This window comes from Myodes glareolus, chromosome 4, assembly GCF_982192425.1.
Source record: "Myodes glareolus chromosome 4, mMyoGla1.1, whole genome shotgun sequence".
Lineage (NCBI taxonomy): Eukaryota > Metazoa > Chordata > Mammalia > Rodentia > Cricetidae > Myodes > Myodes glareolus.
In genome coordinates, this window is record NC_142029.1 from 80,776,686 (window position 1) to 80,802,149 (window position 25,464).

General features: G+C 42.1%; 1 protein-coding gene across 1 annotated transcript in view; it reads left to right on the forward strand.

Annotated features, from left to right (window-relative positions):
- Arhgap20 (Rho GTPase activating protein 20) overlaps positions 1-22,797 on the forward strand; it is an 83,347-nt gene extending 60,550 nt beyond the window's left edge. The window contains exons 8-15 of the mRNA XM_087905658.1: positions 227-293; positions 2,947-3,135; positions 7,008-7,186; positions 8,194-8,355; positions 12,177-12,286; positions 14,506-14,695; positions 15,749-15,863; positions 17,036-22,797. Of these exons, the coding sequence (XP_087761784.1) occupies positions 227-293; positions 2,947-3,135; positions 7,008-7,186; positions 8,194-8,355; positions 12,177-12,286; positions 14,506-14,695; positions 15,749-15,863; positions 17,036-18,903 (2,880 nt within the window). The 3' untranslated portion in view covers positions 18,904-22,797. The remainder of the gene's footprint in view (positions 1-226; positions 294-2,946; positions 3,136-7,007; positions 7,187-8,193; positions 8,356-12,176; positions 12,287-14,505; positions 14,696-15,748; positions 15,864-17,035) is intronic.
- Positions 22,798-25,464: the final 2,667 nt, after the last annotated feature.

Below are 25,464 nucleotides of genomic sequence, written 5' to 3' on the forward strand. Positions count from 1 at the left end.
TCCATTGCAATTTGTGGGATCCTAGGTCAACACAGGCGTTGTGGGCACGGGAGGACCACTAGTGATGGATCCTGTTCTTGAATAGACTAGGATTTGACTGTAGGAATAAGCACTACTATCCCCCAAATCATATGTACCCCATGAATCTCAATAACATAAAATACCCAAACTTTCCTCCATTCAAGTACCTAATGTAAGATTTGTTTTGATGTTTCTTGATCTCAAGGGCTCCGAGAGAGATTACCAGCTGTGGGTGAATTCAGGAAAAGAAGCAGCTCCATACCCACTTATCGGTGAGTGCCGTCACAGTCTAAGGCGGTAGCGTGGTTCCTTTGCTCTATAACCTTAAGCCTAAATGTTACTCTATCAAGTGTTTACTATGAGCTGGACAATGGGATCTTTTCTCTCGGGCTGCTAATGTCTGGAGTTGGGAAACATATATTTTCCTCTTGGCTTTTTCACTTTATGAGTAGATCTTGCCATTGCCAAGCCTTTTATTGGGGGTTTCTTCCCCGTGAGAGAGCAGTGTCCACTGGAATTCCTCTTGATGATTTGTTTTTCAGAGGCTTGGGGTTGCCTGTTGTGGTTCCTACCCCTGCTCTGATGACAAAATTGCCTCTATACAGAGTCTGTGTGTGGTATAGTGGGGCATTGTCACCCACCCCCAAGCGTGTAACATTTTCTCTGTCCCAGAATTCCCTTAGCACCACCAAGAAAGTGACACTAACCCATTTTAACTCCTAAAGTCTTCATGGGCTAGTTAACCAACTAATTAGTAATCCCCTTTACTAGCTCTTTAGCCAAATTTCCATTTGTTTTTAGGATTCTTTTTTTGCCTATGAGATGAATCAATGCCTCACTATGTAGTCCAGGCTAGCCTGAAATTCAAAACCCCACTGTTCTGAGGAATCGCTAATAAGTAGATTATAACTTACCTTATTTCAGCTATTTATTTGAAAATATTTATTGGTTAGTAATTTCAGTCTAACAAATAGCACGATTAAAATAAGGTCTGATAACCATTTCTAGTTCTATAACAATAAAACACGCTCTGCCTGTGGGATCCTGTGCAATGTGTGCTGTGCACATCATTTTGTGCAGTCCTTTGTCAGCAAGGTCACTCCTGAATGGTTGAGCACTTCACGTGATTGAGTAATTAACACCAAACTTTTCTATGGAATGTTTGTGTACTCTGACATGCAGGTAATAGGAAGCCACCGTGCATGCTGAGGGCAAAACTGATTCCCTCACACAGGTTTGCTTTTAAATGCTGTCATACATGCAAGAATGAATAAGCAACAATAAAATGTTATTTTAAAAACAAAATAAATATTTAAAATAATTTTATTAAGTTAGAACTAAGTGGGTGGTATTTTAGGCATAGAGCCACTTGGAACTTCACTGAGTGCTACAACTCTACACGATGTCATTGCAGACTTTTGCAGATATCATTTATAAAGCCATGTGCATTAGTTGGTGATCCCTTCTGTAGACTGGTTCTGCTGTTATAGGGGCCGTCTTGCCTTAGTCTCTGGAGGTCGCTGTAATGTATAAATGTCAACATCATACTTGCCTTGTATACCCGTGTCAAGTGCCCAGGAAGGGCTTGCTGAGTTCCATTCAGTGATTATAGGTGACAATGAACTATCTTTGCTAAAAGCATCTGTATCATGGCAGGATCAAAGGATTTTAGCCAACAAATGAGAGTCTAACCAACAAAACTCGGGTCATGGTCTGATGTGCAAGGTTTAGTTTTCCCTAGTTTGTAAGTTCATTATTTTGTGTCTGTATTCTGAATCTACTACAGTTCTTTTGACTGTTGCCTATGAACATTAACCTCAAAGAGAAACAATTCAGAGACACTAGTCTCAGGACTGGAAATAACTAATCATGTAACTAACAAAATCAGAAAACGGCCTCTACCAGGCAGTGATGGTGCACGCCTTTAATCCCAGCACTCAGGAGGCAGAGGCAGATGGATCTCTGTGAGATCGAGGCCAGCCTGGTCTACAGAGCAAGTTCCAGGACAGGCTCTATAGCTACAGAGAAACGCTGTCTTGAAAAACCAAAAAAGAAAGAGAGAGGGGGGAAGGGAGGGAGGGACAAACGGAGGGACAGAGGGGGGAAGGAGGGAGGGAAGAAAAAATGCTCCCACACAGATGTACTAGATAATGATCAGATGAGTCTTTGGATCTTTGGGAGATTTGGGGGAGTCGGTGGTGGTGATCCTGTTGTTTTGTTTTGAGACACGGCCTTGGTAGCCCAGGTCCTGTCTTTCACTCACTCTAGCACCCAGGCTGGCCTCAAATGCAGTGATTCTCCTGTCTTGGCTTCCCAAGTGTTGAATTTCAGGCATGAGCCACCATACCTTTGTTTTTGTGTTCAGGAACACAAACAATGAAGGGGCGGCAACTCACAGTTACATTGCTGGGTTGTAGTGAACCTTACCAGACAGGCGTCTTTGTCACTATTTTCAAGTGTAATGTTACCAACTAGTGTTTCCTTGTTTTATCTATACCATGCTTGTATGACAGCCAAGACAAATATTGTCCACCATGAACTTAGAATACAGATCACTAAAGATTTACAGATCCTTTGGTGTCAAGGGAGAAAATAAGAAACTCTTAAATAATCTTAGATGCAAACCTAGAGAAGGTCAACTATGCAATTCATAAACTGATGTCTGCAGTCCTTCTAAGGATTCTTTGAAGATTTTTTTTCCTCCTCACACCATTCATCTGCTGTGAGACAGCCACTCTGATTCGGCAGAGCCACCTGCAATATGCAGAGGCCCCTGTTGTAGAGCAGGCGCATGGATCTTTCATTGAACAAAAGGACTCTTTATTCCGGATGTCCCAGGTGTAAATGACCGTCCACTCCAGTTTGCAGCACTTGCTGGTGGTACTCAGTCGGCCTGAAGTCTGCATTTGGTCTCCCTCTTTGTAGGACATGAGTACCCTTATGGAATTAAAATGAGCCATCTCCGAGACACTGCCCTTCTGACACAGGGATCCAAAGACTCGGCCACCCCGTCCCAGCTCCAGGAGCCTTTCCTCATGGAACAGCTGCCGCGGGAGATGCAGTGCCAGTTCATCTTGAAACCCAGCCGCCTGGCAACAGCCCAGCAACTGAGCGGTGAGTCGCTCCCCTCCATCATAGAACCCTCTTTCAGCAAAAGCTTGCATTCCTGAACACAGACTTAGTACAAAGGCAAAGACCCAACTTTACCCGGATGAACTTACAAGTGCGGGTTTTCAAAAGAAAAGACAGGATCTTGGAAGCGGAGTCTATAACTCAGCAATAGGCTCTGCTGGCTCACACTCAGAAACAAGGGGAAATCATCTGTCCCCTCTTCGCTTGCCAGCCTTTCCCCTTTAACCTTATGCCCATTGCAGTCAAAGGCCTAGGCGATGCTGCAGGTGCGTCAATGCCTTCTTTGTACTGTAATACACTCCTCTGTGTTCCCCCTAAATGATCACATTATAAAAGGGAGCCTGTCCGTGATGGGTGTCAGAGGAGTGTGATGCCCTGGCTAGGATCTTGAGCCCGATAACTATGTGAAGACTAATATGATTTCTCCCGAGGTCTCCCCCTTAGTCTGCTAATCTAACTTGAATTCCCTGTGAACATAGCTGTCTCGTTGCTACCCCATAATAAAGGCTGTATTATGGTAACTGTGATGTTCAACAGAAAGGCATTATAGTTTGCCCTGACCCAGGCTTGCACTAATGCTCTCATTCTGAAGCAAGACTGTATAGAGAAACAAAAGAAAATTGAAACCCAAAAGTATAAGGGTGATAGGAAATTGATAGTGTACTTCTGTGTCTGCCTTTGTCAGCTGGCCCAGTGAATAGTGACATTGCCTTCTGCAAACGAACAAACTCGAGGAGTAAGAGATTTAAAGAGAAGGCACGGACCTCGAGAGATCAGAGGCCACCCTCCCTCCTCATGACAGAATATTGGCATCAGCTGAGTGCCAGATGAAGCTCTTCATCTGTGTTCCAGTTACTGCAGCCCTGGGGGAATGCGCCTTTTCACTTCTCTCCATTTCTGACCTCACAGCTGAATGACCCTACTTTAAGGAGAAAATGTGTGTTCAGTTAGCCAAACTTAGAGGGAAGTAACAAATCAGCTCTCCTTATAAAGGTTCTCCATGCTTTAAGTGTTAATATGCATTGCGACGGTCTTCTTTGCAGTTGAGACCTTCTCTAATACGTTTACATTCTCTAATTTTTCTCATACTAAAATACCTATAAGTTTTTAAAATAATTGCAGTCATCAGGTACAGACTCAGTTTGAACCCAAGTTCTGTTTTATTGGGCTAAAAAGTGTGTAACTGTTCTGTTGTTGCAACAGGGTTTGCTCATTCTGTCTTTCCTATCTCAAAGCCCATATTCCTCCTGCTGCTTGCCTACTGAGCCAACTCCTTCCCCTCACCTATGAGTCTACCACTTTTACCATATACCCACTTATGTGTGCAGGCTTCTGCATCCATACATGACCGAACTCCATGCTTATCACAATCTGTCTTGAGGAAGACCTAAGCTCCTTTATGCTTCCCACCTTTCCACATACCTAGTGCAGTCGCATCTCTAGATGACCACTGAGCACTCTAAAGAAATCGTACAGCAGAAGGGCAGCTTGGAATCCCTAATAACCAACCTCAGACAGGCCCCCATATGGGCTGGGCCATCTGAGTCACCTGTTGTATGCACATCTCCACACACAAGTCAGCCTCGCCATTGTCTGCTGATGACCTGGCAGATCAGACAGCAGGGGTTTCCCAACCTCACCAACACCAGCCATGTTAAATGCTTAAGTTCTAATCGCTCATCATTTTCTCTCCTGCAGCGGTAAACTAAGTCCAGTGTCCTAAAGCTGTATGGACACATCTTTGGGTCATTCTTAGAGGCTGCTTTAGAGATATTGATTCACCCACTAAAACAAGAAGGCCAGATACTGGTCTCCATCCCAGCCCCTGGAGCATCTTAGTCCTCAGTAAATACTTGCTGGCCGCATGGGCGTAGGAATGACTCTCTTATAGCTGAATTTAAAACTGGCATAAGAGCTTAACCAAGTGAAAGAGAATATGCAGATGCCTTTAAACTCATGGTTTTCCAGTGTTTTTCTTCCTTAGAGTAATTCCTAAGGTTTTCATCTACTCTGCCCACTGGCCTGCATTCTTTTGTTTTTTTGGAAGACCATACTTGCATCACCTATGCTCAGGGTACCTCTATGGACATTTGCATAGGTTGGGAGGCAAATCCCTTCCTGGATTTAGGAAAGAATTGGTTCCCTTTTCTGTTTTGCTGATCAGTTTTTGTTTGGAATGGAAGTTAGAAAGATCAAAGCAGGAAGAGAGCACTGTAACTGAGCAAAGGAATGATATTCTTTTATGTCTGTGTACTCCTGACAGCTGTTAAACCCATGGAAAATGGGTACCAAGAGATGTTCTCTGTAGGAGGAGCCAGCCTGGCATCAGGGTAGCTTTAACAGAGACCCACAATCATGCCTTGGGCAATCTTTTTCAAAATTAGCCTACTATTCCTCTCAATAGGTCTTTGACAGATAACATCTTTTTCTATTTAAAGTTAAGGAAATAGGAAACTCTAAATGACTTGTGTGAATCAGCAGTTTGAAGTAGGCTCCTGACTCCATTGTCAAGAGCACTTCACACCCCATTGCTTTCCTACTTGGCAGCTCCTTTCCTACTGCAGGAACATAAGGAAGATAAGTGTGGGTGATGTCCACAGTCAGAATGCTGTTTAGTAAAACGTTGCTCGTTTGTTTATCAGCCCACAATTTGTGTCATAGTTGGTTTAAGCAGATTATTCTGAAGAAAGAAAATGCTGAGTTACTTTATAGTAAGATGATACAAAAGGTTCTTTGAAATTAGCTTTTGGTACTGCAGACCATGCCCTACTTGGATTATCCATCTTCTGTCATTAGCCAGTGTTGGCAGCAGAACATCACTTCTGGATCAAATCGCTCTGAGCCAGAGTCTAGTGACCAGTTCCTGGTGCCCTCTTGGAGTCAGGCAGCGAGGGATGTAAAGGCTCTTCAGATCTGAGTTCTGTGACTTTCACTGCAAGCCTTTTGAATCTGCATCACGAATGCTTGTTTTAGGTATTATCCCGAGATGTGAGCAGATTTTACTTGTGAGTATTTGGGGTTCCTACTCTGCTTTTCTCTTTACCTGTCACTGGCTATGGCTGCCTCTGTCTTAAATCCCTAGGTCTCCCAGCCAATCCGAACAGGTCTCTCGCCAGATGTTTCCACCCCACCACCCTAGGGCCTGTTGGGTCCCACTAGTCTGCATCCACGCTGCCTTAAACACACTTTTTGAAATTGTGTATTGGAAAAGCTGCATGGGAAATTTTGCAGTTACCGAGAAGGGGAACAAATGTAAGACGTTAGCTTCCCGTCTTTATTATCAGTTGAATGAGACATCCAATCACAAAGCGCTCTGTTTCTAGAAACACAAAAATGACTCCTCCTCTTCTCCCTCATTTCTCCTCTATCTTGTCATTCTCTCCTCTCTCTCACTTTTTAATTGTAACCTAATTCACTCTTCTGCTTTTCTACATGCCTGTCTCATCTTTAAAATATATAGATATATGGGTTGATATAAAGTACTTTCTGATTTAGGTTGTATAGTTCACTGAGAGAGAAGTGTTGTTCTAGTTGTTGTTGTACAATGCTAGAGGTGGAACTCGGGGCCTTGTGCATGGCAGTTACTCTACGACATCTCTAGCCTAAGAAACATAACTTCTCTATATTTTAAATTTTAGCATCAAGACTCAGGTCAGCAGGCCAGTGATCCGCCCCATAAATGGATAGAAGAAGCCACTGCTTCCTTAATTTGCCAAATATTTATAATGGACTTTCACAGCTAGCACGGCCTCCATAAGCACTTGTCTGAGATAGTGTAAGGAATAAAGTACAAAACAAGCTGCAGAAATAAGACCGAATGAATCACAAGCTCCCCTCCTGATCTCACCTCTTAGACTCCGGCCAGAAGACTTTTAAAAGAAGGCGCTCTATCATCAACTGGGCTTTTTGGCGGGGTTCCAGCACTCACCTGGACAACCTGCCCATGTCACCAACATCCCCTATGCCAGGACAGCTCTTTGGAGTTTCTTTACCAGATATTTGTGAGAATGACAATCTACCCAAACCTATCTTGGTAAGTGTCATTTGGGTCTGTAAACTAGGGGGAAAGGATGTTAGTGAAGGCGAAGTGCTGCAGGTAAGTCTGTCCCCAACATGGAAAGATCATAAGCACCCCCAGCTTTAACTAAAAATCTCTACCCTTACTTCAGAATATACAAGTCAGATTTCATCGTGGAAGACTGTTGAGGGAGATGTAGTAAGGAAACAATCCAGTCCACTTGTTTTAAAAGAACAACAGAAGCCCACTCAGATAAATTAGTATGTTGTCAGAAAACCCACAGATCCATTCTCCAGCTCTGTTGGTCAGAAAGCATCCCTGTTGCTTTTTAAGGTTTCTAACTCATATGTTTAAGCATCAAGATATATTCTCTGGTATTGGCATGGTATATTCTCTGGGATGTGGTGGAAAACAGCTGCTGAGTTTGAATTCTCCCCAAGCGATAGAGAAATAGTCACTACTAACAAGATCTGTTCAGTGTCCGTTCTCCCCCAAGCAGTCTACTCCGGTACACTCTGAATCTCCTGCTTTGTTGTTCATCCATAAATGCCAGGCACTATAACAGATGTTTGACTCTGTAAACTCAAAAGTAAAGCTCAGACCCTGGCCCAGGAAACCAGGGGCATAGCTTGCTTCCTGATCTCATGGGCTGTTTGTCTCCACACACCATTGTCTTCTATACTGGATGCAGAAGACATACAGATAGAAAACAAAATTGGAGAACACTTAAAATCTATTCTCTGAAACTTTTCAGACTATATTCTTATTAACTATAGTTGCCAGGTTATACCTTAAGTCTCATGAACTCACATCTTCTTGAGCCAGGTGCTATGTCCCTGGCCTCTGGTTATAACACTCTGTGTTCTAAAAACATCATTTGAATCGTTCTGACCATCCTTCCAGCTCCAGTCCTGCAGTGCTGACATGCCCTGGCCTTCTGACAGCCACAGAAGGCCAGTACCTGCTCCTGTGCTGGTGTGTGTAAAGTATCATCTTGGATTATGTCCTTTGCTTCCTCCTAGGATATGCTTTTCTTTCTTAACCAAAAAGGCCCTCTCACCAAAGGCATCTTCAGGCAGTCGGCCAATATGAAATCCTGCAGAGAGCTGAAAGAGAAACTGAATTCTGGACTAGAAGTCCACCTTGACTGTGAGTCAATCTTCGTGATAGCGTCTGTGCTGAAGGTAAGGAGTACCCATTGTGTACCCCAAACTCAGCCCCAGATGCAGAGTTCATTCCACAGTAACATCGTTTCTGTTTGCCGAGAGCCATGATAGATTTAGAGTCAGAAAGTGTTAAAAATTTTCACAAAGCCGACATTGGACTTTGCAGGCTCCACCACTAATGTGACATCTCAGATAGGCTGTTTTTCTCTCACGATAGCTCATTATCACCCCAGGCACAAAAGCAAACTGCAGTTAAACTGTGTGGCATACTTGGAACACACAGAGGACATTTAGCACAACAAACATCCTGCTTCTCTGAGTCCCTCACTCTCTGCCTTCCTAATGAAGACAAAGTTTTCAAAAACCTGAACTTGTATTAAATATTTGAAGAGTTTTATTAGTTTGCCATAATAAAGAGACATTGGCCTTAAACTAAAACAAGATGCTGATGCCACCTAAAGCTCCCGTCTATTCCTGTAACTCCTCACACATTCTAAGAGGAAGGCAGGGATGGTTGGGCCTTTTGCCCTTCACCAGTTAGAAAGTTGGCATAGTCTCTTACTCGTGGTCTTAGAAATGTCCTATCGATTTGGAAAAGAAACAAAAACTGAGCCATGAGCAGAACTTTGGCCACAGCAACAATGTCTGCAGGCCTACCTCAGACTTCCATTTCCCAGAGGGTCTAGATGCACTGAGCCAAGAGTAGAGAAGGCTCCAGTGTCATCTGAGGTCCTGAAGCTTAGGAAAATATGGTGGACAGGGCTTGTTTTGCCCTGCCCCAGCTGAGTGGCCAGCTGCTGAGAGAGTCAGCACCGTGGCTTGTGAGACCCATGTTGGATTTTTTGTTGTGGTTTTGTTTTTTGTTGTTGTTGTTGTTTGCTTTTTTAAGTTGTTGCTGTTTTTCTAGACAGGGTTGCTCTGTATAACAGTCCCGGCTATCCTGGAACTTGCTTTGTAGACCAGGCTGACCTTGAACTCACTGAGCTCCATCTGCCTCTGCCTCCCAAGTGCTGGGATTAAAGGCGTACTCTACCACTGCCTGGCCCCGTGTTATTTCTTAATGTCTGGGTCTAAGTTCTGCTGTGGACTTTGGTAGAAACAAACGCCATTTTGGAGAGTGAATTGGGACTGTCTGATCTGTGCAGTTCTTATTACTTGTCAATCCTAGGATAATACAGATACTTGATATGCTTGAGCCTTAACCAGAGAGGTATGTCAAAGACAAACACATAGCAGAAATTCTTCCTTCTTCCAGAAGTGGGTTCTCTCTCCTTAGCTTAGGCAGGCTCAGCCTGTGTCATAGAAGAAAATTCCCTTGCTGTCTACTCCACAGCACCACACTTGCTAAGACTCTCTGCTGAACTGAGACTGTTCCAAAGAAGCATGGCCTTACCTCAGGTGTGCTTCAGCTTGTAGGAAGATCTTCTGTGCAAAAGCAAGCAAATGATTGAAGACTCTGGTTAAATGGCTTCCATATAACTGAAGTCTTGTCACTGTGTAATTGTGTTTTTTATTCCCATCTATTTCAACTGGTTGTGGGGAAGAAGATAAAGCTCGAACCTTTGTTTTCTGTTTTCTGTATATAGCTTTAAAAAATAAAACAGTCTGAAGTCATTTAAGTCTTTACTTAACCTGGTTTTACTTAAATATGTTTAGCTCTTCAGACTGTGATTGAACAAAATTTGCCCAGGATGGTGTGACTCTGGCCCTTCTTCCCTCAAGGGAAGCTCAGAAGTCCACAGATTCATCCCCCACGGGAACCAGAAAGTCCTGTTGGCTTAGGCTCTGGTTTGGAAGGAAGGAATTTCATTGAACACTGCAAGTCCATCATTGTAATTCAGAGTCAGCTCTCCATCCTCCTCAGCTGTCATGTTTGCATTTTATAGTGTGTTGTTCCAGCTGCGGAGAGTGCTCTGCCACATTGCAAGTTATCTTTCAAGTATGCGTTTAAGACTTAATGATGTTTTTCTTTAAGATGGATCCTAAGTGTCTTTTTTAGTGAGATTTAAAAAAAGAGAATTCTAATCGCTAACCTATTTTTGAAATAGCAGATTTTACCCCTTCTAACTCTGCGGTGCCGCAGCTGCAATTGATCTGGAATTCTGAAAACTAGAGGCAGCTTTTGTGAGGGTGTGTTTGAGTCACAGTCTGGGTGCATTTATACAAATAAAGAAAAGCAGAAACAGCCAATCTTCATTAACCCCCAAAAATGAAAAAAAAGAAAAACAGAAGTGAGGTAGTCAGCACAACTACAAAGTTTGCAAAATTATCTTGACATACGGTTAGAGTTGACTGGCTTCCCTTGCCCCCTATTAATATGACACATTACAATCTTTCAGTAATGGCCTTTGCTGTGCTGACTTACACATACATTGTCATATATGCAAAGTGAGTAAGGGTCTTTTCCTGCCCCAGTGGAACCTATAAGCAGTGAGTGAGTCCCAATAATTAGCTAATTCATCTTACCACATTATCACAGATTCCATGATACAGAAGCATCGAGCTGTATGTTGACTATTAAAAGCTGCAGAGACAGTGGTTATATCTTTAAAATCTCTCATTCAGACTTCCACCTGTCTCTGGTATAAACAGGTACCTGTTGTAGGAGGCCGCTTGTTTGTTCCCAACTGCTCAGCTCCAAAATAGCCACAGAGAAACTGTGTTAATTACAACACTACTTGGCCTATTAGCTTGTGCATAATTCTAGCTCACTCTTACATCTTAATTTAACCCATTTCTATTAATCTGTGTATCACCACGTGGCTGTGGCTTACCGGCAAGGTTCTGGCGTCTGTTCTCGGCAGTGACTACATGGAATCTCCTTACTCCGCCTTCTTTCTCCCAGCATTCTGCATAGTTTCCCCCCTATCTAGTTCTACTCTGCCCTATCAACAGGCCAAGGCAGTTTCTTTATTCATTAACCAATGAAAGCAACACATATACAGGACTTCCTACATCAGGTACCTGTGAAGACAACCAGCCGTGTCACTAAACTGAGTTCTCCCTGCCCGATATTTACTTCTCAAACCACAAGCTTAGCCTTGTTAGTGTCATTCCAAAGACAGAGGCAGGTGACCCAGGACCATTGCCAGTGCCCTCTACAAGGACCAATTCAGCTTGATTTTTAGCTTTTTGTAAATAAAGACAACCCCCCATATCAAATACCTCTGATCATATCCTGTTCATGCCATAGTCTGTTTCTTCTATACCCATCTCCACCAGCGGTCTTAACAGAAAAGATAATGGAATGTGAATATGTTCATTTACTGTACATGAGGCACACAATGCTGACCTTAGTTCCTGGAACCCAGCTATTGGATGCTTTCTTCCCTTCAAACACCTAAGTGCCTTTCTATGGGGTATAACAAAAGTAAGCCAAGTACCTTGTTGACATTATGCACCAACACTAGAATATAATGCCCTAAGGTATAACCACTTGCTTTGATTCAATTTTATATTTCAAATATGTCACGCAGTATACAGCAGTTGGGAATAAGTACATATAAAGCATGGGATGAACGCCAAATTATAAGCCTCACAGATAACTTGGTACATTTCCTTGAACTTGCTATTTTAAAGAAGGGGGTAAGATTTGAGGTGCTGTATTGCTATATCCCATCACCTTAGTTTACTAAAATGCCTACAGGCTTCCGCTGAGTAGTGCCTTCTATTTTTTCAGTGGTAGTCCAGAATTGATTGCTCCGATCTGTCCCCAGAAAAATGTCAGTTCACATGCTTCCATCCAAACAGCTCAGTGAAGGGTCGACAGGGTTCTTTTTCCAACATGTATTTTGCATGAGAATGATTTGAATGCTTGTTTTTATTTTTCCCCCACTTAGGATTTTCTGAGAAATATTCCGGAAAGTATTTTTTCATCAGATCTGTATGATCGCTGGGTCTGTGTAATGGATCAAGGAAATGATGAAGAAAAAATTAATATAATTCAAAGGTAATGATCTTGAGTATGAAAAATACTTTAAAGTCCTTAAATCTTGTAAGCTTTTCTATTAAAATAATAGCAGTTATCAGATACATGGGGTATAAGATTACAGATATATTTGCTGCTTCTGCTGTCACTGCTTTCTCTCCGATTTTAAAAATTACAGGATGTGTGTGTGCGCACGAGTGTGCATGCGTGTGTGTAAACTGCAGAAGTAAGTTCTCTCCTTCTATCATATGTGATGTCCTAGGGATCAAACTCAAGTCATCAGCCTTGCCAGCAAGAGCCTTGACTACCTGAGTCATTTCAATAGTCCCTAAGTTGGTTTTGATTTCTTTATCCTTTTTCTTGGTGCTGGGAATTGAACCTGGGGCCAGGCAAGCACTTTACCACTAAACCACACCCTAAGCCTTTTCTCAATAATCTTATTAATATGAAATAATTTATCATAAACCTCTAGTTATCTGAATTTGATAGGAGCTGAAATTCATTAGTCCATTGGATGCTGGTTCTTCATGTGGGGGAAGTATCTCCCTCACTCGATGAGTCTTCATGTATTCATATGGTGACTGGAGTCCTGCAGAGAACGTGATCTCTGCCCTTCTCCAGGAAGCCAGAGTCTGGTAGAATAGATAGTGGATGTTTGTAACAGTGTAGCCATTGCTGCACAGTATTTGGGGAGTGTGCTGGAGCGCCACAGGAAGGGAGTTAACTCTGTGAGAGGTGTCTTAGGAGAGGGATCTGCAGAGTCTCAGACTCATAATAAAGAGTGTCATGTCTGATACAAGTGTGGTGGCTCGTACCTGTAATCCAGCACTTAGGACACTGCAGCAGGAACGTTACTACCAAGTTTCATGTCATCCTTGGCTGCAGTATGAGAGAGACTCAAACAAAACCAAAAAACCTGCAATATCTAAGGCCATCCACTGAGATTCCTTGTAGGATTCAACACCACATGCATGTTCCTGACTATTTCCTGCATTGTAAGAGAGTAAATAGGTAGGAAAGACGTGTACATTCGAAAAATGCAAATTCTAGTTCATGCAAAGCTTGGACCCCAAATATCACTTGTTTAGATCTAATGAGAAAGTATGACACTTAGGAAAATGAGATAAGCAAAAGCTTTTGTTGAAGTTAATTTTTGACAGTACCAGCACAATGCTCCATACGATCCCTCACCATGCATTACAGAACACCCAGCTTTTGGTCTCTGAGTCAGAAGTACTGAGGTGAATTTACACATTGCTGCAAAATTGGCTTCTCTTCTGGGCCAAGGATGCCGATCAGTCAGCTGTCCTTCTGTCAGAATTTAGTTCCATAGGCCAAACACTGGGTGCACTGCTATCGCGTGTCCACAGTCAGTATGCTTAGTGCCTTACAGAACGCGTGTGCTAGATGCTTTATTTCCTGCTGAGTACTCCCATTATACTGAGGAAAGACCTCTGCTATTTGGATAACAGGTGCCAAAGTACCTTATTTCCTCAAGTTGTAGGGTTCTTTTAAAAAAAAAAAGTAACATACAGAGAGACAGAGAGAGAGAGAGAGAGAGAGAGAGAGAGAGAGAGAGAAACAAAGAGAATGTGTGTGTGTGTGTGTGTGTGTGTGTGTGTGTGTGTGTGTGCACCTGCTATGGATGGTTATAAAATAAGTTTTGTTGAGTAATCATTTAAAACTACTTTTTATAGCTTACATAAAATAAGAACAGTGGGAAACATAACCCTTCCGAGCTTGACTCACCTGAGAACGATAGGTTTGGGGCACAGCTGCCTTTGGAATCTGGGTGGGAGAGCATGACTCCCAGAACAAGCCTCAAAGTCTTCATGGCTAAGACTTGGATTCTCTTGCCTTCCTGCTTGGAAGTCAATGAGTATTTTAATCTTATCAAGATGTCTTTTGTGGGTTTGCTTGGGAATATTACAAAATGTTGCAGGAGTTGCCTGAGTTAAAACACATTGTACTACTTTTCTTGGAGTTACAACAGGCAACATAGTCTACATTTTCATTGAATTATAAAGACAAGATCTGAAAAACAGTTGCCAGTGCGTGCCTTCTGCTGAGTAGCCCTTGCTTCACACACTGCCCCGCCCCCGTCACCTGAAACGCTTGTGTGTCTGCACTGTGCTCTCGATGTGCCTGTGTGATCTGTATGGTCCCCCATGCAGGTGAAGAGAGGGGTGCCTGTCTTTACACGTTTCTTAATAAAACGTCCTGCATTTTTCTGTCTTTAGGCTATTAGATCAGCTTCCCAGAGCCAATGTTGTTTTCCTAAGGTATCTGTTTGGGGTATTACACAACATTGAACAACATTCCTTATCTAATCAGATGACTGCATTTAACTTAGCAGTGTGTATCGCTCCAAGCATTCTTTGGCCTCCTACTTCCTCCAGCCCAGAACTAGAAAATGAATTTACAAAAAAGGTAATGACATTTTTCATTTTATGTCCTGAGTCCTCAGTCCCTCATTCTGAAACAGTTGAAATTCACAAAATGCAGAAACACAGTTTCTTAAAGAGCTAAAGTAGACTCTTTGTGTGGGTTTATTGACCTGTCTATCTGGTAGACTATGGCAAGGTGAAACATATAAAAATTTTAAAAAAACATCAATTGTTACTTCACTTTTCCTTTCAAGGAGGCTGAAGAGTGGGACAGACTCAAACCACACGTGGTGAGGAAGCACTCCTTTACAAACCAGGGCCTTTGAGTTCAGACAAGCCAGAGTTCAGTCCTCAGTGCCAACGTTTGCCAGCTACACAATCCTGAGAGAAGTTCCTTACTGTGGTTTCTTCTGTAATGATGCAGTAGGGACTGAGATCCCACCCGTCTAGGGCCTGGCTGTTGGTCAGGGGCTTGGGGTACCAGTTCCTTGCAGTCATAGCATGTCTCAGCTGCTGAGGCAAAGAATCTCTAGGTCAGCTCCTGTCCTTCTTAGTGGCAGCACAGCCCCTGTAAATGCCCCTCTCCCCGTAGGCACCTCCACTTAAGAAGGATAATAGGGAGCCATGCTGAGACTAGTCAGAAGTAGCCCCATTTTGCTTGCTGTCTGCCTGTCCCTTTCTTCCTTCTGTACAGAGGAGCCCTCTTCCCAAATTACAGCAACTTGCCCTTACACAAGAAATACTTGTGTGTCTTTATTACTGATAGTTGATAAATCTTAATAACAAAGTATGTTTCTCCCAGACACCCCATGGAGTGAGAATGCATGAAATGGCCTTAATTTAAAAGATGCAATTAGGGATATAAAATGTTAAGACTGCGCCAAAATCATAGATGATTGTAGTCTGCTGACTCAGATTCGGTTCTGTGCCCAAACTACTCTCTAAAGCACTGTCAGGTGGCAGTGGAGCTTTTATACCGTTTTGAATACTTCCCTGTACTCTTTTGCATTTTGTGGCTAAGATTAGGTTGTGTATATGAAATGTGACAGGGGAACTATATGAATAATAATGCTTGAATTCTTTTCATTGGGCACAGGTTTCACTTCTTATACAATTTCTGATTGAAAATTGCTGTAGGATATTTGGAGAAGAAATCATTTCTCTCTTGGGGGATCTCCCTGAGAGAAGCGACAGCAGAGAACACACCTCAGGTACTGTGGAGAACACCTTTTGTCTGTGAAGACGTGGCGACTGGTTGTCTGAGCGCCTCTGACCTAGGGCAGTAGGGCCCAGGGCTTGCATTCCTTCCTCAGAAGGCCTGCTGATAGGTCAGTGTGATGGGGTTGAGGCCTCGGTCTATAAGTTGTACGCTGGAGGTTTGAATCCTTATTTTAAATAAACAGAAGAACGCTACTCTATGTTAGAACTTCTGCTGTTGAAACTAGAATCAAAGGTCCAGAAAAACAGGGGAAGTCCTGGTTTAGGGTGCTTCTTACCCCCACCACCATTCCTAGTGGTCTCTACGACCTCAGAATTCTAGAGGGCTGTGAGCCAGTTTGAAACATCTAGCATCTTTGAGGTTGAGGGTGGGGAGAGGGTCTGAATTTATAGACATAAAACCTCCATGATATAAGTTCCTTGCCACCAGTTGCTACCATGCGTCCTCCTGTCTATAGTTCTGTGCCATCAAACATCAGTATTTCATCTATGAAATATAAACAGTATTTAACCTTTAACAATGCTGAGTCACACAAGGCAATGGCTAACGTGAGAGATTTTTATGAAAACTTTCACAGAGATTGGCATGTATTTTATGTAGTTGTATGCAACGCCACCCTGTCAGAATACAGACTCCTACTCAAAACCCAGGTCAGCCTGACCCTAGCTCATTTACTTATTATTTCTTCATTTTATGACATAACTGTTGCTTTGAGAAATTTTTCCCTTAAGAAGAAGTCACTTTATTAGAAACTGAGATGATGCTAGCATCCACACCCCTGAAAGATTTTTGTCTTCAGCACTAACATTTGGGATAATGGAAAGATTTAAGCAGTTAAGATGGCTTAGTGCATAAAGGTGCTTACCCCACCACCACCCCCATAAGCCTGACGGCCTGCGTTTGATTCCCTATCACTGGGCACCATCATGGTGACATGAAAGAACCAACCCCAGCAAGTTGTCCTCTGACCTCACGTGTGCCTTCGCCTCATGTGCCGCTGGCTCCCTCTACAGAATTTTACATTTTAAGAAGATTCTTTCCTTCTTGAAGGTAGAAATTTGAACTCTACACATGAAAATAAGACAGATCCAGCATGGTTTTGTTTAATGGCAGCGCAGGCTGGATTTGTAAGAATGCTAACTATGGTTTAATTTCTACCCACAGATACGTCTTGTTTCCAAATGAACGACTCCTCTTATGACAGCTTGGAAAATGAGCTCAATGAGGATGCTGATGCTCCCTGCAGTGACCTGGTGAAAAAGCTTGGCCAGGGTAGCAGAAGCATGGACTCTGTCTTAACCCTCAGTGACTATGACCTTGAACAGCCGGAGGTGGAAGGCCTTTTAACCCTGAGTGATTTTAACTTAGATCAGTCTAAAGATGAACACATTCAAATGAAACAACCGCTGGAGTCCAAGCCCATGAATGTTTTTGTACCCTACAGGAAAGTTTCACTGGGGGAGCACACTAGGGCCCCAGCTGGCCCAGGTACACCCAGCTGCCTGCCTGCAGCTGCTGCAGATACCCCAAAAGTCCTGCGGCGGCACCGGCGCTGCTCAGAGCCCAGTATCGACTCTCTAGACACGAAGCTCTCTTATCTCCGAGAGTTCTACCAGAAAAAGCTACGCAAGTCCAGCTGCGACGCTGTGCTTTCTAGAAAGGATGAGGATTCCCTAAAGCAGACCCAGCCCCTGAAGAAAGGGGGTAAGGCGTGTTTTAGACAGAGTTCAGTCACGGGCACTGACATCAGCAAGAAAAATGCTTCTAATGAACACGTTAAGAAGAAAAGCTTGTCTGGCCATGAAGGAAATCAAGTGACACCATTCACTAAGTCCAAGCCAGTGGCCATTTCTGTGGCCTCCTGCAGTCACACATCCTCCCAGGACCGGTCCAGGCAGCAACCCTTTGATGTGGATACATGCAGATTCTCCCCACCACACATGGCAGATGCCAGGAAGAGCTCGCGGGTACATCGGCGCTGTTCAGAACCCAGCATAGATGACCAGAACTACAAACTGTCCTATCTCAGGGGGATCTACTCAAAGAAACAACATAAAAGCAGCTGGGACACGGGCCTCTTGCATGAAGAAGAGGATTATCTCCGAAGGCATAAGTCTTTACAAATCGAGGGGCAAAAGCTCATTAACCAGAGCTTGGTCATGGGGATTGAGGTGGGCAAGAGCAGTGGCACTCACCAAAGCACTGAGAAGGTCTTGCCCCCGAGACTCAACCTTTGCCCAAGGGCTAGCTATTCTAGTTTATCTTCCCCAGGCTCATCCCCATCCGGCTCCTCAGTAAGCTCCCAGGACAGCGCTTTCTCTCAGATCTCTGAACACTCTGTGTTTACTCCCACCGAAACTTCCTCTCCAATAGATTGCACTTTTCAGTCTCAGAGAAAACAGGAAGAAGAGCTGTCTACTGACTGTGACAGTCCCGCCCTCGTATCTGGAATACCTGGTCCCTCCACGGGGCAGGCCAGCAGCCATCTAGCTTATTTAAGAAAGGGTCCCGTGGAGCAACCGTCACAAATGCATTCTGTGACTATTCACCCCAGCGCATGGCTGAGAAGTGGTTTGGTCACTTTGAAAAACTGGTCTCTCAAAAAGAAAACAAGAGCAGCCAGACCAGAAGACAGGAAAATCTATTCCCTGAAAGAACCTTTAGAGTTCCCTCCACATGCTCCTGGTACTCCAGAGGCAGATCCTATGCAAGAGAGTCCGGATGACATACACCTAAGGGCAGATGAGGGACCTGGAGTCGCACAGACAGCCCGTGGGTGCGGTCCCTACGCCTGCCAGGATTCCGAGCAACACTCCAGCTCTCCAGTCCACCTGCTGGAAGGCAGACTCAAGCTTGGTATGAAGTTGCAGGAGGGAGAAGAGAGCGTAGGGCAGCACCCTTCTGACAGCCTCTGGGAAGGAGCCTCAGCAAATCTGGGGACTGTGGAGGATGTGGCCAGCCCAGATGCAGAACCTACAACAGCCTGTGATGCTGGGGACAGACATTTAACCAAAGACAGTGACCTGCAATAAGAATATTATATCAAAATAAATTATCCGATATCTTTAAGAACAGGAACCGGGCTCATGAAAACAAGGACAGTAATTAGTGTGACCCCCTTTTCTAAGACACCTGGGGTAGGTAGCATGAGGGCAATCATTGCTAATATGACAGTTTCTTTGTTAAGATTATGTGGTAAAACCTGGTTTAAAAGTGTCATCATCTAAAGTTCCGAAAGGCTTTCCTATTAAAGCATAAGTTAGTCCTTTTCTGAGACGTTAGGATCCTGACAGGAGGATAGAAGAGGTGTCCTTCATTTAAGCCTCCTTGTCTCGACAGTCTGCGAGCTAACTGTCCTGAAGGACCAGAGCACCTTAAATGAAGCCTCAGTGATATAGAGAGGAACAGTAGAGAGAAGCCATCTTTATGCCATGGAACAAGTAGGCAAGACAAGGGGCCCCTGAGCCATTTGGGAAAGCATGTACATTCACTAAGGAAATCATGTAAAACCTGTCCCTGAATCCAAGTCCGTGGCTTTTCCTAGTCATGTGTCTTCACCAGGGTCACTTTATGAATCAGCTCGTTGATAAAGGCAGAGTAGAGAAAGCCAGTGGTTGAAGAGCTATGGGTGCCGTGACCGCACAGCTTTTAACTGGATGGCTTGGTTAATTATTTATTTTTCTGTTAGGGTTGAATTTATTCACATCTTTCGGAAATGTCGATGTAAAGACAAAGAAGGAGGTTTGCTCACTTTGGTGTCCTTCCCACCTGTGATTTTTAAAAAAAAAAAATGTATCTTATCCCTATGTAGAAAGGGCCAGCTGACAACATTTGCTCTAGTAATGTAGAAAAATAGCCATATAAGAATTAGAGAAATGATTTTTTTTAACTTTCCCTGGCTGACTAATATCAGAGGCAAGGCTGCAAAGAAACTAGAGATACCATCTTTTACACCACGTTGGTAGCAACACTTATGTAATCAAGAAAGGTTTCTTATTAATGCTGACGGTCATTCAGAAAATGTGTGTAGAAATGTATCTAGTCAGAAAGTTGGATCCTTTGATACTTAAGATGTCACAGAAAGGCTGCTGACTTAGACTTAATGGCAGATTATCACATGAAACTTTTCCCTATCAATCACCCTGCGTTTTGATTAGTGGCAGTTTCCTGAAATGACATTGCCTTCCTGGTTCCACAAGTATTATCTATCAATATGGCACCTCTGTGGAGATGTTCCTCTGCAGCACTGCTTGTCAGAGTCAACGAAGAGGAGCAAACAAACAATTAATTATCCTTTCATCCTACAGGTCGCTATCGGTTAGAGATTGACGGGATGTAAGGTTATTATTGAGTAGAACACACAGCAAAGATGCTGTTGGGCTGTCTCTGATGCTCACTCTGCCTTTCTTGCCAAAGTTCTCCGTCTTTTCCAAATGGCTTGTGGATTACAAATATTAAAACCTTAGACCCCAGAAGTTTATCTTGGACATCTCTCCTCTCTCTTTACCTTCAAGGCTACACCCAGGATGTTTTCTTCCCTAGGAGTAAGATCTTGTCAGCCAGGATGAAATGGAGGATACAGCCTAAAATAGATATGTATCCTCCTTCATTTGAGATACTCGCCTATTAGAAATTGCCTGAAGTCTACGTGATCTCATGAATCCACTGTAGAAAAAGGACTTTTCACTCAAAAGCTAGTTTATTCCAAATTATTTTCCCTGCCAGCCACCAGGAAACTCGTGGCAGATCTTGTTCCTTTCTCCCAAACATTGCATTGTGGGTTGTAGGATAAGAAGCTAAGTATTAACTATGAAGTGCCACCTACCTCTCAGGGGCATGGCCCTGTTTGTCCTAATCATAATTAACTTTTAGAACTCTGTGTCCAAAGAGCTTCTGTATGACACTGGCAATCTCAATCAGCTGTGAACTAGATCCCACCTTATAACCAACCACTTCCATACAAAGACTCCTAAGTATCCATATGTATCTTTTGTGGTAATTGATATATAAAGTTAGCAGGACGACCCTTCCCTTTAGGGCATACTACTGTCAGAACTGCAAGATGTGAATGAAGATCTTATGACTTAGAATGTCTCTCTGGAAGAAATGCATCCTGAACAAACTGAAGAGTTCTGGCTTTTCTTGTCCTTTTAAAATGGCCAGTAGAAAATTGTCCACCCAGTTTGAAGCATAGAAGAAAATAGTTGGTAAGGTTCTCCATCAACCATTCCGACGCTGTTTCCTTATATGCTCCCGCGATACTCAATGTGAATAGTCTGTTAATATTGCTGTAAAGTATTATATGATTTGAACACAGACATGTCATTTTATTAGACTCCATCAATCTATAATATATTAGACTGATTCTTTATCTCAAATGCTATGAGTTTGTATAATATATCTCGACAAATTTTATTACTGTGTTATGTAACAAAATGTGTATTTTTGTACCTTGCAGAAACTGCTGCTAACTTTTAAATTGTTTGGTTTTCAAGGCACTGATAATGGGCATGAACAAGTCCATGCTGTCTGTTAAATAAAATGTCATCCTGCAGTTAACAGTCCCACAGAGAAACACTGACTGTGGAGAGTTCTTTGCTCGGCAAGCCTGAGCGCCTTTTGAGTTGAACATTTCATACACAATGAGTTGTGGCCTTAAGTTTTTACTCATAGTTTTTCTAGGGGAACAAAAGAGTGAAATTGTTTTTCCTTTTTATATTTTTAAATCTTGTTTACCAAATAAGTTATGCTTTATACATAACAGTCCCCCATTTTGTCAGAAATCGTGTCTTTTCATTGTATTTCTGGAGCAATGTGGACTAGTTTGTCCATATGCCAAAAGAAATATCAGCTCAATTTGATTGTGTGTATGAGATTTTCTTTCATTTTTTTAGGCCATTCTGGTGAGAGGCCCGGTTGACTTTCTACACACACCAGGACATCTGTGCTTTGGAGGTTCTTTATGAAGTGTGACCTTTCTCATGACTGCTAGGTCTCTGACTTGAGCTTTATCACGTGGTCTCTGTATAGGTTCAACTACTGTTTTCAAGAAATTCAGCAGCTAGAAAAACAGATTTGCTAGGTAGGAATGACAAAAACACTTTCACAAATGGTATTGATCGTATTTCTACAATGTGCACACACACACACTAAATTCTATCTAAATTTTAGAGAAAAATAGAAACATACTTTTAATGAGGACTCAATTGAATATTAGTTAAATATTTTCTTTATAGTCTACTTTGCATGTCGTAACACTGAATCAGAAGGTTCTAATTTGTCAGCCCAACAAAGCTCTTTCTGGTTTGTTTTTTTAAAAAAAAAAAATCCTCCAGTAATTTTTTATACTGTGAATAATAAATTTGGGTAAAGCATTCGCTTCAGTTTCTTTCATTTTGGTTATGAGGTCTTCTCATAAGCAAAGCTTCCTGTGAAAGGAAGGACTCTCCCAAGGTCTGTACCGCCAGCTCTGAGCTGCCTTCATGGAGCGCTAATTCCTTTTTCATTTTTCACTCCATTAAAACCCCTTGAAAACTGTCTTTGTACAATGTGAATGGTTATGGCAGAACTGGCAGAAGGCTCTAGTCTGAGGTTCGATTTGCAAGCTTTGGTTTCGAAATCTCATCTACACACACAAACTGTTGCTACTCTTGGATTAGAATATTCTCTGTGTGCCTATTGGACAACATCAGGGCACATAGACATTTTTAGATGACCTAGACGTGTCTCTCAGTAGTTTCATTTGTCAAAGTAAAAATAGTGTTTAGATTTTTTTACCTCACATAGCAATATAAGATGCAGGTTTGTGGACATTAAGGTTTCAGTACTACTTGTTCTCACCTGTGTTTTAGATGACATTAACTTAAACTTAGAAATTATCTTTGCAGCGTCTTGTGTAAGAACTAAATAAATTGGCTAAAACCTTCTGAGATAGTCTGTTACTCAGAGAAAATCAAATGGGTACTATGACTATGAAGAATTATTCCTTCTCCACAAGACCCAGGAACCAAGATTATTGCTACCTAGAGTTTTCACGTGTAAAGGAAATATTTTATAGGTTTCCCCCACAGTGGAATAACTGTGAGCATAGGATATCAAAATACACGAATGCTAAGACGTTTCCTTGATGGTGTATCAAATGAGTTAAGAAACAGAATCACAGTGATCTCAAAGAGCAAGACTTCAAGGAAGATGATCAATTAGAAAACATCTCTATGATACTAGTGTAGAAGAGAAGTTGGGATTAAAAATAAGATTTCCTATTACAAAAAAAACTTACCAAAAAAGAAATCAGCCTTAATGGGTTTTTCTCCACAAAAAAAAATGTCTTATTAATAATAATGGTTTCAACAGGACAGGGTCAGCAGTAGCTACCAAGGGAGTGTTCCACTTGTTCCCAGACACAGTCAAGGTTAGAAGTGCAACCTGGAATGAACTACCTAGGCTGTGGAGGTGCAGCTAGAGCTGAGTAAGTGCAGTGTGTGCAGAAAGCCAGAACCAAAGGAGCTTCAGAGATGGAGACAATTGTGGCAAAGAAGTCTGAACTGAGATTCTCCACAGGCACAGTGAACTTGCTTGAAGCCATTACACTCACACCAATGCCTAGGAAGACCACAAAAGGACATTAGAAGTGTTCATTGGAGGACTGCCTTGGAATGGAGTGAAATAATCTGTTCAAAGAGATTATAGCAGGAAATTCCACAAACCTGGAGAGAAAATGTACATTCAAATGTCAGAGGTCTTTTTAAATACCATGTAGACATAACCAGAGAACCACTACCCAGTAAGCCATAGTCAACATGGTAAAACTGCCAATCAAAGAATGTTTAATGCCATAAGGAGAAGACTCTTACTAGTGTTTACCATAAGAATAATATCTGCTGTTGTCAATAATAAAATTAAGAAATACATGGGATGATGCCAGTCATTGGTACATCCAGAGAAGGCATCTAAAATTACTAGAGAAATAAGAACATCTCAAGATATCAAGACAAGTACAAAGTAAGGCATCTCAGTCTAAGCTACCAGGAAGAAAATACTTAGAGGAGAACTAGCTACAAGAAGGTTTCATCCACCAGCGCACCAGAGAAGAGAGTAATATTTCCTGAAAGGAAGAGATGAGCAAAGGAGAGCTGGGAAGTCACACACCAAGTCCAACAGAGTAGACCAGCAAATAACTAGTTCATACCCCTAAAAAACAGGAAATAGCAGACTCTCATAATGACATTAAATGCAAGTAGTGTCAACTCAGCACATAAAGGGTATAGATAGGATGTGTTGCCTCTGAAGTTTTAAGGACTTTACCTGGGGGGGGGGGCAAAAGGTGAAAGTCAAAAGATGAAAACTGACCAAGCAAGTGAGAGTTAACCTTGTGCAGCCCTTCTCAAATTTGGTAAAGTAGACTTCAAATGGAAACCACTCAGTAGATCAGCATTCCTTATGGATAAGAATTTATCCAGAAGACTGAATCTCTGCACTCAGTGTTGCAGCGTCCTGTTTCACAGAACCAACACCATAAGGCATAAAGGTAAGATAGGTCATACTACAGTCAGAGTGGGTAATTTAAATAGCCTACTCTCCTCTTTAAATAGGCCTTCCAAGCATAAAATTCAGCGGAAAAAAAACTTCAAAGCTACACTATATCAGTTGAATTTAACTAATTTACAAACTTCCAACAATCATGAATTACATGTTCTCAGCAGAGTTTATAAACTGAATAAAGCGTGGGGGGGTGGGGGGTGAAATGATGACATTGGGGCAGTAATCTCCCTGGGTGGGGGGAACAAGACTAAAGAAAATTGCTGTTATAATTCTATTAAACTTAAGGAAAAACTAAAACCCATCCTTCTCAAACTGCAAACTGTGCAGGAGAAATGTTGCCAAATTCATTTAGCAGAACGGCATTCCCATGATAACAAAACTAGATATGGACAAAAAGAAAAACACAGACCAATCCTAATGAACATATATAGATGTAAAATTTTTCAACAAAATACTTGTAGTCAAATTTAAGAACACATTAAGAATATCATACAAATCATAACTAAGTTCATTTACTCCCTAGATACAAAGTTCACCCAATATACTCAAACATAATATAACATTTTAAGACTTAAGTTATAGTTACTTGATTTCTGTGTTAACAGAGTCAGAAAAAGATATTTAATAAAAGTTCAAAATTCCTTCATGATAAAAAGGTCTGAAAAAACTAGGAACATAACATAACAAATTATGTTAGAAATCTAGAGTCAACATAGTTATGGGGGAGGGACAAAATACTTCCTCTAAAATCTGGAGATGGGTCCCCACTCTCCACTCCGTAAAATGCTAAGATACTTAGCTACAGCACTAAGATGAGAAAGAAATGAAGGAAATACCAATAAGGAAAGAAAAGTCAAATAACCCAAAGACTGTTCCAGAACCCTTAGTTTTCCTGTATATCAATAATGAACAGAATGCTAGAAACGGTTCCAACCACAGTAGCTTAAAACCCTAGGGATAAACCAACCATCAAGGTGAAAGACTGTCTTAGTTCTGTTTTTCTATTGCTGTGAAAAGATACAAAATCACAAAAGAACACAAATGGAGTCACA